The following is a 13,895-nucleotide window of genomic DNA, read 5'->3' as shown; positions in this document are numbered from 1 at the left end:
AGGGGTTAATAAGTGTCAGGGGGGGGTGTAGTGTAGTGGTGTTTGGGGCTACTTATTACAGAGCTGCCTGTGTCCTCTGGTGGTCGATCCAAGCAAAAGGGACCACCAGAGGACCAGGTAGCAGGTATATTAGACACTGTTATCAAAACAGCGTCTAATATACCTTTTAGGGGTTAAAAAAATCGTATCTACAGCCTGCCAGCGAACGATCGACGCTGGCAGGCTGTAGATCCACTCGCTTACCTTCGGTTCCTGTGAACGCGCGCGCCTGTGTGCGCGCGTTCACAGGAAATCTCGCCTCTCGCGAGAGGACGCGCCGGCGCGTCTACCCAGAACAACAGGGCCGCCGCCAGGACGCAATCCTGCGTACGGTGGTCCTGAGGTGGTTAATGCTACGACTACACGACGACATGTGTCGTGCGACATTTTGTCGCAACAATTTTTATAATACTCTATGGTGTCGCACTGCGACATGTGACATGCTGCGACTGCAGCACAACAGTCTCAAAAAATCCATCCAAGATGGCTTTTTCTGCAACTGTCGGGTCGCAGACATAGCATGTCACATGTTGCAGAGCAACACCATAGACTATCATTATAAATGTTGTGCTGACCTACAGCAGTGAAGAAAAAATGTCTGGGTTGTTGGCTGGAAACCTGGAGTAAAACTGTGTGTATGTGGAGACTAAGGGCCTGCGAGCTTCTATTGGCTGATAAGGGACATGTGACCGTGTGTATGGCAGTTGGGATATGAAGAGAAAGACTTGCAGGCTTGTATTGGCTAATACAGGTCATTTTTTGGGAATATCTCAGGAACGGTATGTCCTAGAGAGCGGAGACCTGGTCTAAAACCTTCCCGGACACCTGATGTACCTGGTGTTCCAAATTTGGTAAAGATCGGTCCAGTTGTTTGGTCGCGCATAAAGAACAGACAGACAGACGTCGGGACAGACAGAAACTCATTGTGTACCGGCATGTTACCTCCACAGTATTCTTTTCCAGATAGTAAGTGATATGTGTACTAAGTTTAGTAGAAATTGATCGATGAGTTTTTGAGTTACAGAGCAATATGAGTGTAGGAAAAACAGTTGGAGCATACAAACTCCATGCAGCTGCTGTGTAGGGGCGTATGACCCCCACAAGATTTCCTTCCTGGCAGCAAACTTGTATACCAAGTTTCGTTGAAATCGATGGTTACGTTTTTGCGTGATCGCGGAACATACATACATATACACACATACTGTATATATGTCCTTCTTTATATATATATATATATATATATATATATATATATATAATAATTCAGTAGCTATGCAAATTTTTTATTACACGCAATTACAAAACTATTTTGATCCAGGTGCTGGTTTGAAAACTGTAGAATATTTTTTTGTGGGACAGCCCCTTTAACTGAGGAATGAACAGAGAACTTGACTAGTGCCCTCCTATTTATCTTTTTGCTGCATATCTGCCAATTCCCATGCTTCTCATCTGCAATCCAAGATGGCCACACCACTTCTCAGACTACTTGAGGCACCATGTGCATTGATATCCCAAGACACTTCCTACTTGTCAAGTCCTGCTCTTGCATTAGCAGTGCTGGCCAACCCAAGGGCATCAGGAAGTGTCTTGGGCTACCAAATGCGTAGTATGCATCAAGTAGTCTGAGAAAGGGTGCGACCATCAAGGATGCATGAGAAGAGAAGTCCAGGAATTGATGGATCTGCAGCTAAAAAGATAAAAGGGAGGACATCATGTTTTTTATTTCTGTTTTAAATAGGACAAGCACTGCAGTACCATTCACGGTCACTATGCGGTGTACAGAGCTATGCTGTTTCAGAAGGCAGCAGTCTGTCCATTATATTACAGTTCCATAAAGCCACATGAATGAAATAGAAGAATGTTAAGAGTGGACACACCTGTATTTATAGTATATCATGCAATGTCCAGTTCTTTGCAACTATGTATCTGGAATTAAAGATCTCTAAGCAGGTACGCTTTTGATATATAAAGGGCGGCACTTTGGTTGATTTGTGGTTGTAACATGATTTCCGCTTTTAGCGAAACTGCAAATAACCACTTCACGCATTTGGACATTACTGTACGTCCAAATTGCAAGTGACTTACTGCATTTGGATGTACAGTAGTAATGATCGGCAGGTGCCATATTAGATTTTGACGAAATTCGTGAATATTCAATAGAATATTCGTTTCATATTGGTCGAAATCGAATATTCGTCATTATTCTAGTTATCGCGATTATTATGCGATTTAAATAATCGCGTATTGTGATTTTAACTTAAGGCTACCTTCCTATTGGTTTGATATCTAGAATTAGCGAAGATGACGAATATGACTAATGTATTCGTCATATTCCTCAAAACGAACACAACAAAGTATTCTACATCTTCGTTTTAGCTACCTATTCGTCAACTTCGCTAATTCTAGCAATCAAATAGGAAAGTTGACTATAGAGACAGCTAAGTTTAATTCGCTATGCGATTATTCAAATTTTTTTTTTTTAAACAGTAATATAGTTAAATACTTGATTATTATAATGATTCTATTTATAAAAAATAAAAAAGAAAAGTAATATAATCGCATAGCGAATTAAACACAGCTGTCTCTATAGTCAACCTTCCTATTTGATTGCTAGAATTAGCGAAGTTGACGAATAGGTAGCTAAAACGAAGATGGAGAATACTTTGTTATCTTCGTTTTGAGGAATATGACGAATACATTCGTCATATTCGCTAATTCTACCAAGCCAACCATAGTAAACCAGGTCCAAGTTGAAATAGCAATTCGATTAATTCAAGTTATAATAATCGAATTTCGATTTCAACTTAGCACTGCTATATTCCATATTCGTTAATTCTAGCCTAACATGGAATATAGCAGTGCTAAGTTGAAATCGAAATTCGATTTATTATAACTTGAATTAATCGAATTGCTATTTCAACTTGGACCTGGTTTACTATGGTTGGCTTGGTAGAATTAGCTAATATGACGAATGTATTCGTCATATTCCTCAAATTGAAGATAACAAAGTATTCTCCATCTTCGTTTTAGCTACCTATTCGTCAACTTCGCTAATTCTAGCAATCAAATAGGAAGGTTGACTATAGAGACAGCTGTGTTTAATTCGCTATGCGATTATATTACTTTGCTTTTTTTTTATTTTTATAAATAGAATCATTATAATAAAGTATTTAACTATTCAATTTTTTTTTAAAAAAAGCAAAGTAATATAATCGCATAGCGAATTAAACTTAGCTGTCTCTATAGTCAACTTTCCTATTTGATTGCTAGAATTAGCGAAGTTGACGAATATGGAGCTAAAACGAAGATGGAGAATACTTCGTTATCTTTGTTTTGAGGAATATGACGAATACATTCGTCATATTCGCTAATTCTACCAAGCCAACCATAGTAAACCAGGTCCAAGTTGAAATAGCAATGCGATTAATTCAAGTTATAATAATCGAATTTCGATTTCAACTTAGCACTGCTATATTCCATATTAGGCTAGAATTAACGAATATGGAATATAGCAGTGCTAAATTGAAATCGAAATTCGATTATTATAACTTGAATTAATCGAATTGCGATTTCAAAGTAATTCTCAAATCCGACAGTACATTCTAGTATGGAGACGTTCCCATGGTGATGGGGACGCTCCATGAGCACGGAAGTCGTCAGAAGCGGCAACGAGCATTGACTGGAGCAGCCAGGAATCCTAAGGACAGGTAAGAACTACTTTTGGGAAGTGGGAAAGAAAAAAATATAACAATAAAAAAAAAAAAAAAAAGAATATTCAAAATATCGAATTTATAGCACTATATTCTAAATATTCGCGAATTAGCGAAGTGACGATATTCGCAAAAAAAATCGAATATTGGCGCTCAACACTAATGTACAGTGACGTCCAAACTTCTCACTTTATAGTGTCACAGCACCGGAGTCTTCACTCTCCCCGAGAGCAGACACACAAGGGAAGCCGGCAAGGGCTCCAATTGGTTAGTCTCCGCAGACTAACCAATCGGAGCGCTTTAGTGTTAAAATGCCGGTTTCAGGCTGTGATCTCCACACTGGAGATCGCAGCCTGAAAATGGGTAAGACCCCTTATGTGCCCCCAGTGCCACTGATCATGTCTGTGGCTCCCCAGTGCCTCTGATAATGCCCCCCATATGCCTCCAGATGCCCCCATTGCCCCATGTAGCCTACTTCACTGTGATGGCAGCGACTTAGGAACGGAGCCGCTGCCATCAGCAGAGAGTGTTAGCTGTAATTTACAGCTAACACTCTGCTGCAATGGCCGAAATCGGTGCTGGCACCGATCTCGGACATTTAACCCCATAGTAGTAAAACATAAAAAAAACTATATAAATTTGGTATCGCCATAACCGTATCAACCCACAGAATAAAATAATCATATAATATTTACCATAAGAGGAACCCCATAAAAAATAAAAAAAACACTGACAGAATTACTATTTTTGCCCACTTCACCTCCACATAAAATGGTATAAAAAGTGATCAAAAAGACATACAGTATATAAAAATAAGGATATCCTGCACCTATCCTGCAAAAAACAAGCACTCACACAGCTACATTGGTGAAAAAATAAAAATGTTATGGGCCCTAAACTGATTTCAGCAACTTACATATTAGAAAATCCAGATGCCGCTCCTTCCCTTCTGAGTGCTGCCGTGTCCCCAAACAGCGGTTTATGACCACATATTGGGTTCTGGAAAAAATGCATAAGAAATTGTGGGGTGCAATTTTTCCTGTTACCCCTTGTGAAAATGAAAAATTTGGGGTTAAAGAAACTTTATATTGGAAATAAAAGTTAATTTTAAATTTTTACAGCCATGTGTTTCTAAATTTTATGAAACTCTTGTTGGGTCAAAGCAGTCACTTCATACCTAGATTTATTCCTTGAGGAGTGTAGTTTCCAAAATGGGGTAACTTTTTGGGGTTTTCTTTCTAGAGGTATCTCATGGTCTCTTCAAATGTGACATGGCACCTGAAAACCATACCAGCAAAATCTGCCCTCTGTTAACCATACGGCACTCCTTTCCCTCTGCACCCTGCCATGCACCCATACTGCAGGTTACAACAACATATGGGGTGTTTCTGTAAACTGCAGAATCAGGGTAATAAATATTGAGGTTTCTTTCACTGTTAACAGTTTCTGTGTCACATAAAAATTGGATTTAAAAGGAAAATCTGAACAAAAAAATGAAATTTAAAAATGTCCCCTCCAATTTGCTTTAATTATTGTGGAACATCTAAAGGGTTAATACGGTTTGTAAAATCAGTTTTGAATACCTTGAGGGGTGTAGTTTCTAAAATTGAGTCATTTATGGGTGGTTTCTACTATGTAAGGTCTCTTGCACACGACTGTATGTGGCTTTTTCAGTATTTTGCGGTCCATTGAAATGAATGGTTCCGTATACGGAACGCAAAAAATGGAATGCAAACGGAAAAAAAAAACGGTCATGTGCAAGAGGCCTAAGTCCCACAAAGTGACTCCATAACTGAACTGGTCCTTAAAAAAGTGGGTTTTGGAAATGTTCTTAAAACTTTTTAAATTTGCTTCTAAACTTCTAAGCATTCTGACTTCCTGAAAAAATAAATTTTATGAAGTATCACTATCAGTCTTAAAAGCAGAGAAATTCTCATTTAAAAAATAGCTAATTTTTCCAAATTTTCTGCAAATTTTGGATTTTTTTATGCATAAAGGTAAAATGTATCAACTAAAATTAACCACTAATATGAAGTATGATGTGTCACGAGAAAACAATCTCAGAATGTCTTGGATAAGTAAAAGCGTTCCAAAGTTATTACCACATAAACTAACACATGTCAGATTTGAAAAATTGAGCTCTGGCATCTGGTCCAAACTGGCTGTCGCTTGAAGGGGTTAAACCATGAGTTGAATAATTTTGTCTCTGTTGACATATTGGAAGCTTGCAGCAAATCACTAAAGAGCAGCTGACAGCACTTTAAAGGCGAAGGACACATTTGTAGTGATTATTTTTTCCCCCATTATTAATTTGCTTCCTAAATGCTAAATATGGTAACTTTCTAAACAAGAAAAAATTCCTACCATTTTGTTGCTGGGGAGTTTGTCTAACTGCTGCCTCTGACATCCTGGCTGGGTTGTTCTGTTCCCCCTCTTTTTTCTGTGTTAGAGAGAGCAGCAGGGAGGGGGAGGATGTTGTACAGCAGATCAGAGTGTAGAGAGGGAAGTTTTCCAGAGGACAGACCACACAATCTGTACTGATTCAGAGAGTAGACAGGGCCCACGCACACAGGAATAAGACACCAGGGTGTGTAACTTCGCTACTTTTAAAAAAATAAATGTGCCTAAATCCTGGCCAACAGCAAGCCATGCCCACTTGAACTCCACTTTTACAACCTGACGCATATGACCAAATGGCCATGACATGTCAACTACGCTATTATGCCAATGCCAAATTTTTACACTGCCTGCCACCTGGGTTTAACTAAGCAAATGGTTGTGAGTAGAGTTGAGCGAACACCTGGATGTTCGGGTTCGAGAAGTTCAGCCGAACTTCCCGGAAATGTTCGGGTTCGGGATCCGAACTCGACCCGAACTTCGCCCCCGAACCCCATTGAAGTCAATGGGGACCCGAACTTTTCGGCACTAAAAAGGCTGTAAAATAGCCCAGGAAAGGGCTAGAGGGCTGCAAAATGTAGGTAAATCCCCTGCAAACAAATGTGGATAGGGAAATGAATAAAAATAAAAATAAATTAAAATTAACCAATATCAATTGGAGAGAGGTCTCATGGCAGAGAATCAGGCTTCATGTCATAGCAGAGAATCAGGCTTCACGTCACCCACCACTAAAACAGGTCATTGTCAGATATTTAGGCCCCAGCACCCAGACAGAGGAGAGAGGTCCCATAGCAGAGAATCAGGCTTCATGTCATAGCAGGGAATCGGCCTTCACGTCACCCAACACTGGAACAGGCCATTGTCAGATATTTAGGCCCCGGCACCCAGACAGAGGAGAGATGTCCCATAGCAGAGAATCAGGCTTCATGTCACCCAACACTGGAACAGGCCATTGTCAGATATTTTTAAGCCCCGACACCCAGACAGAGGAGAGAGGTCCCATAGCAGAGATTCAGGCTTCATGTCATAGCAGAGAATCAGGCTTCATGTCAGCCAACACTGGAACAGGCCACTGTCAGATATTTTTAGGCCCCGGCACCCAGACAGAGGAGAGTTCATTCAACTTTGGGTTGCCCCGCAATATAATGGTAAAATGAAAATAAAAAAAGGATTGAATGAGGAAGTGCCCTGGAGTACAATATATGGTTAAGGGGAGGTAGTTATAAATGTCTAATCTGCACAAGGGATGGACAGGTCCTGTGGGATCCATGCTTGGTTCATTTTTATGAACGTCAGCTTGTCCACATTGGCTGTAGACAGGCGGCTGCGTTTGTCTGTAATGACGCCCCCTGCCGTGCTGAATACACGTTCAGACAAAACGCTGGCCGCCGGGCAGGCCAGCACCTCCAAGGCATAAAAGGCTAGCTCTTGCCACGTGGACAATTTGGAGACCCAGAAGTTGAATGGGGCCGAACCATCAGTCAGTACGTGGAGGGGTGTGCACACGTACTGTTCCACCATGTTAGTGAAATGTTGCCTCCTGCTAACACGTTCCGTATCAGGTGGTGGTGCAGTTAGCTGTGGCGTGGTGACAAAACTTTTCCACATCTCTGCCATGCTAACCCTGCCCTCAGAGGAGCTGGCCGTTACACAGCTGCGTTGGCGACCTCTTGCTCCTCCTCTGCCTTCGCCTTGGGCTTCCACTTGTTCCCCTGTGACATTTGGGAATGCTCTCAGTAGCGCGTCTACCAACGTGCGCTTGTACTCGCGCATCTTACTATCACGCTCCAGTGCAGGAAGTAAGGTGGGCACATTGTCTTTGTACCGGGGATCCAGCAGGGTGGCAACCCAGTAGTCCGCACACTGTAAAATGTGGGCACCTCTGCTGTCGTTGCGCAGGCACTGCAGCATGTAGTCGCTCATGTGTGCCAGGGTGCCCAGAGGTAAGGACAAGCTGTCCTCTGGGGGAGGCGTATTGTCATCGTCCTGCGTTTCCCCCCAGCCACGCACCAGTGATGGGCCCGAGCTGCGTTGGGTGCCACCCCGCTGTGAACATGCTTCATCCTAATCCTCCTCCACCTCCTCCTCATTCTCGTCCTCCTCGTCCTCCTCGTCCTCCAGTAGTGGGCCCTGTCTGGCCACATTTGTACCTGGCCTCTGCTGTTGCAAAAAACTCCCTCTGAGTCACTTCTAAGAGACTGGCCTGAAAGTGCTAAAAATGACCCCTCTTCCTCCTCCTCCTCCTCCTCCTGGGCCACCTCCTCTTCCATCATCGCCCTAAGTGTTTTCTCAAGGAGACATAGAAGTGGTATTGTAACGCTGATAACGGCGTCATCGCCACTGGCCATGTTGGTGGAGTACTCGAAACAGCGCAACAGGGCACACAGGTCTCGCATGGAGGCCCAGTCATTGGTGGTGAAGTGGTGCTGTTCCGCAGTGCGACTGACCCGTGCGTGCTGCAGCTGAAACTCCACTATGGCCTGCTGCTGCTCGCACAGTCTGTCCAGCATGTGCAAGATGGAGTTCCACCTGGTGGGCACGTCGCATATGAGGCGGTGAGCGGGAAGGCCAAAGTTACGCTGTGGCGCAGACAGGCTAGCAGTGGCAGGATGTGAACGCTGGAAGCGCGCACAGACGGCCCGCACTTTATGCAGCAGCTCTGACATGTCGGGTAGTTGTGAATGAACTTCTGCACCACCAAATTCAGCACATGCGCCAGGCAAGGGATGTGCGTCAAACCGGCTAGTCCCAGAGCTGCAACGAGATTTCGCCCATTATCGCACACTACCAGGCCGGGCTTGAGGCTCACCGGCAGCAACCACTCGTCGGTCTGTTGTTCTATACCCCGCCACAACTCCTGTGCGGTGTGGGGCCTGTCCCCCAAACATATGAGTTTCAGAATGGCCTGTTGAAGTTTACCCCGGGCTGTGCTGAAGTTGGTGGTGAAGGTGTGTGGCTGACTGGATGAGCAGGTGGAAGAAGAGGAGGAGGAAGCCGAGTAGGAGGAGGAGGCAACAGGAGGCAAAGAATGTTGCCCTGCGATCCTTGGCGGCGGAAGGACGTGTGCCAAACAGCTCGTCGCCTGGAGCCCAGCCGCCACTACATTTACCCAGTGTGCAGTTAGGGAGATATAGCGTCCCTGGCCGTGCTTACTGGTCCACGTATCTGTGGTTAGGTGGACCTTACCACAGATGGCGTTGCGCAGTGCACACTTGATTTTATCGGATACTTGGTTGTGCAGGGAAGGCACGGCTCTCTTGGAGAAGTAGTGGCGGCTGGGAACAACATACTGTGGGACAGCAAGCGACATGAGCTGTTTGAAGCTGTCTGTGTCCACCAGCCTGAATGACAGCATTTCATAGGCCAGTAGTTTAGAAATGCTGGCATTCAGGGCCAGGGATCGAGGGTGGCTAGGTGGGAATTTACGCTTTCTCTCAAATGTTTGTGAGATGGAGAGCTGAACGCTGCCGTGTGACATGGTTGAGATGCTTGGTGACGGAGGTGGTGGTGTTGGTGGTACATCCTCTGTTTGCTGGGCGGCAGGTGCCAACGTTCCTCCAGAGGCGGAGGCCGAGGCTGCAGCAGCAGAAGAGGTAGCAGGGGGAGCCTGAGTGAGTTCCTTGTTTTCAAGGTGTTTACTCCACTGTAGTTCATGCTTTGCATGCAGGTGCCTGGTCATGCAGGTTGTGCTAAGGTTCAGAACGTTAATGCCTCGCTTCAGGCTCTGATGGCACAGCCAGGGAACTCCTTGAAGCTGCCTTTGGGGTGCTCGGTCCCAGATGGCGGTGGCCAGTAGCAGACGGACTCTCTTGGCGGCGGGTGTTCTGCTTTTGCCCACTGCTCCCTCTTTTGCTACGCTGTTGGCTCGGTCTCACCACTCCCTCTTCCTCCGAATTCTGAAAGTCAGTGGCACGACCTTCATTCCATGTGGGGTCTAGGACCTCATCGTCCCCTGCATCGTCTTCCACCCAGTCTTCCTCCCTGACCTCCTGTTCAGTCTGCACACTGCAGAAAGACGCAGCAGTTGGCTCCTGCGTTTCGTCATCATCAGAGACGTGCTGATTCCCATGTCCTCATCATTAGGAAACATAAGTGGTTGTGCGTCAGTGCATTCTATGTTTTCCACCGCTGGGGAAGGGCTAGGTGGATGCCCTTGGGAAACCCTGCCAGCAGAGTCTTCAAACAGCATAAGAGACTGCTGCATAACTTGAGGCTCAGACAGTTTCCCTGATATGCATGGGGTTGATGTGACAGACTGATGGGCTTGGTTTTCATGTGCCATCTGTGCGCTTTCTGCAGAAGACTGGGTGGGAGATAATGTGAACGTGCTGGATCCACTGTCGGCCACCCAATTGACTAATGCCTGTACCTGCTCAGGCCTGACCATCCTTAGAACGGCATTGGGCCCCACCAAATATCGCTGTAAATTCTGGTGGCTACTGGGAACTGAGGTAGTTGGTTCACTAGGATGTGTGGCTGTGGCAGAACGGCCACGTCCTCTCCCAGCACCAGAGGGTCCACTAACACCACCACAACCATGTCCGCGTCCCTTACTAGATGTTTTCCTCATTGTTACTGTTCACCACAATAAGAAAAAAAATATTTGGCTCAATGTATTGAATTCAAATTCAGGCCTTTTTTTACAGGCACCTAACACTATCTGGCTATCTATTTAGGTACCGTATTACACTAATACAGGCACAGCAGTAACGACAGATTTAGCTGAATATAAATTGTAGGCCTAGTATTTAGGCCCTGGATGACAGGTATCCCTTTTACGGACAGAATTAGACTTGGAAATGAACGGTAGCGTGTGAAGTTATTGAGGATGACCCTATCCGCACCTTCAATCTAATATACCCTTTTATGGATAGATTTAACCTTGGCCTGATACAGCAGAAACCACTGATTTAGGGAATTGCTAAGTTGGGAATTGTATTTCAACCCAGAACAAAAACTGTGCTTTGGCGGACACTAAATAAATTGACCAGCCACAGCAGTTACAACAGATTTAGCTGAATATAAATTGTAGGCCTAGTATTTAGGCCCTGGATGACAGGTATCCCTTTTACGGACAGAATTAGACTTGGAAATGAACGGTAGCGTGTGAAGTTATTGAGGATAACCCTATCCGCACCTTCAATCTAATATACCCTTTTATGGATAGATTTAACCTTGGCCTGATACAGCAGAAACCACTGATTTAGGGAATTGCTAAGTTGGGAATTGTATTCAACCCAGAACAAAAACTGTGCTTCGGCAGACAGCAGACAGTATTACAATTGGCTAGCCACAGCTGAAACACCAGATTTAGGGTACTGCTATTTTGGCAATTGTATTTTACCCCTCAATAAAATAGCAAGCACAGCCAAGCCCCTGATGTAGGATATAGCAAAAAAAAAAACACACTATTGATGGTTAAAAATGGACTTGGTGGCAGCTTGTGCTGGCGCACCACAAGACACAAAATGGCCGCCGATCACCCCAGAAAAAAGTGACTGAAAAACGCTCTGGGCAGCCTTAAAACAGTGAGCATTTGAATAGCAGAGGTTGTATGATACCCAGCTGTATATCGATCACTTCAGTAAATAAATTACTGCCTAATCTCGCCCTAACAGCAGCAGCTGCATCATATCCCTACACTGATCAGAGCAGAGTGACGTGCGACGCTACGTGACTCCAGCTTAAATAGAGGCTGGGTCACATGCTGCACTGGCCAATCACAGCCATGCCAATAGTAGGCATGGCTGTGATGGCCTCTTGGGGCAAGTAGTATGACGCTTGTTGATTGGCTGCTTTGCAGCCTTTCAAAAAGCGCCAAGATAGCACCGAACCCGGACTTTTACGAAAATGTTCGGGTCCGTGTCACGGACACCCCAAAATTCGGTACGAACCCGAACTATACAGTTCGGGTTCACTCATCCCTAGTTGTGAGCCTCCTATTGGATAATTACTGCATGGGCGATTTATCTTTCAGCTGGCAACAATTTATTTAACCCCAACTGGTGCCATGAGTTGCTTCTTATTTCTTAAACAACCATGTCGAAAGTCACATCTCGTGGTCGTGGAAAAGATGTTAGGCCCCTTTCACACGGGCGAGAATTCCGCGTGGGTGGAATGCGTGAGGTGAACGCATTGCACCCGCACTGAATCCGGACCCATTTACTTCAATGGGGCTGTGTACATGAGCTGTGATTTTCACGCATCACTTGTGCGTTGCGTGAAAATTGCAGCAAGCTCTATATTGTGCGTTTTTCACGCAACGCAGGCCCCATAGAAGTGAATGGGGCTGCGTGAAAATCGCAAGCATCCGCAAGCAAGTGCGGATGCGGTGCGATTTTCACGCATGGTTGCTAGGAGACGATCGGGATGGGAAACCCGATCTTCATTATTTTCCCTTCTAACATGGTTATAAGGGAAAATAATTGCATTCTTAATACAGAATGTTAAGTAAATTAGGGTTGGAGGGGTTAAATTTTTTTTTTTTTTTAAAACTTGTTCTTCCACTTGTTCGGGCTGCCCGGCTCATCATCTTTCTTCTTCTTTGAGGGCCTGGGAGGAAAAGGACTTTTGGTGACGTCACTGCGCTCATCACATGATCCAACGGCGATAGCGCCACTACCCATCATTGTACCCCTCAGGTTGTCTGAGTTATTTTTTTGTCCTTTGTATGTTTCTAACTAATCAAATGTTTACAACTTTCAAGGCCTTACAACTGACTTGCTTCATCTGCAGTGGCTCCTTTCTCAGATTTCACTGAGGGTCACATGACCTGTGATGTCAGCTTCTCTCCCTACTCTAATGACGTCTCGTACACAAGCCTGAGGGAGAAGGTCTGTGTACGAGATGTCACTGTGCTTCCACGCCCTCTGCACTGCCGTCTGCTGCTGTCTGCCCTGTGTCTCCCTGCTGGTTTGAAAAAATTACAATATTTTTTTCGTGGACAACCCCTTTAATGATCATTTTGGCCCATACTCTGCATAGGAACTGTATTGAAAAAATGGCACGCTATGTGAAATGTACATATTTGAAAAATGGTTGTACAAATGTAGTCTACATCAGCTTTCAGCTACAGAAATCAACAGAATATCCTTCCCGGACAAGTGTGACATTAAATGTAGCATCTGTGATCATAGATCGTGATTTTATTTACTAATAAACATTTTTCTCCTGAACAGGAGGGTGAACTGCCAGAAGTTATACCAGCGAACACCAGTGAATTAATTTTCTACGCGAAAGCTTTTGCTAATGGGACATCATCTCTCCGGTTTGAGTCATCTTCTGTAAAGGATTTTTGCATTGCCTGGAATAGCACAGACTCTAAAGTAATACTAAAGCAGTATTCTGAAAATAACCTTGATGAAACCATAAAGATGTGTCTTACAGAAAGGGACTAAACCAACAAAACGGATTGACTCCTCCTTTGTGATTGATTCCAAAACATTAAAATCATTCCTTGTTTCACAGAGATATGACCTTGCTTTGCATTGTTATTAGAGATGAGCGAATTTTTCAAAAGTTCGATCCGGCTGATTTGTCAAATTTTACAAAAAAAGTCGCTTTGTGACGAATTACTTTGTCACAAAGTGCATTTTTTTGGAAGTAGTGGGTGCAATGACAGGGAGCTGCGATAGCGCCACTACCCATCATTGTACCCCTCAGGTTGTCTGAGTTATTGTTTTGTTCTTTGTATGTTTCTAACTAATAAAATGTTTACAACTTTCTTGCTTCATCTGCAGTGGCTCCTTT

General features: G+C 44.2%; 1 protein-coding gene across 1 annotated transcript in view; it reads left to right on the top strand.

The window, feature by feature from the left end:
• Positions 1-13,687, top strand: part of LOC120996577 — a 46,156-nt gene extending 32,469 nt beyond the window's left edge. The window contains exon 8 of the mRNA XM_040426580.1: positions 13,325-13,687. Coding sequence (XP_040282514.1) covers positions 13,325-13,543 — 219 coding nt within the window. The 3' untranslated portion in view covers positions 13,544-13,687. The remainder of the gene's footprint in view (positions 1-13,324) is intronic.
• Positions 13,688-13,895: the final 208 nt, after the last annotated feature.

This window comes from Bufo bufo, chromosome 1 (genome assembly GCF_905171765.1).
Source record: "Bufo bufo chromosome 1, aBufBuf1.1, whole genome shotgun sequence".
Classification (NCBI taxonomy): domain Eukaryota; kingdom Metazoa; phylum Chordata; class Amphibia; order Anura; family Bufonidae; genus Bufo; species Bufo bufo.
Note: the sequence above shows the minus strand (reverse complement) of the source record. Positions and strands in the feature narration are given on the sequence as shown.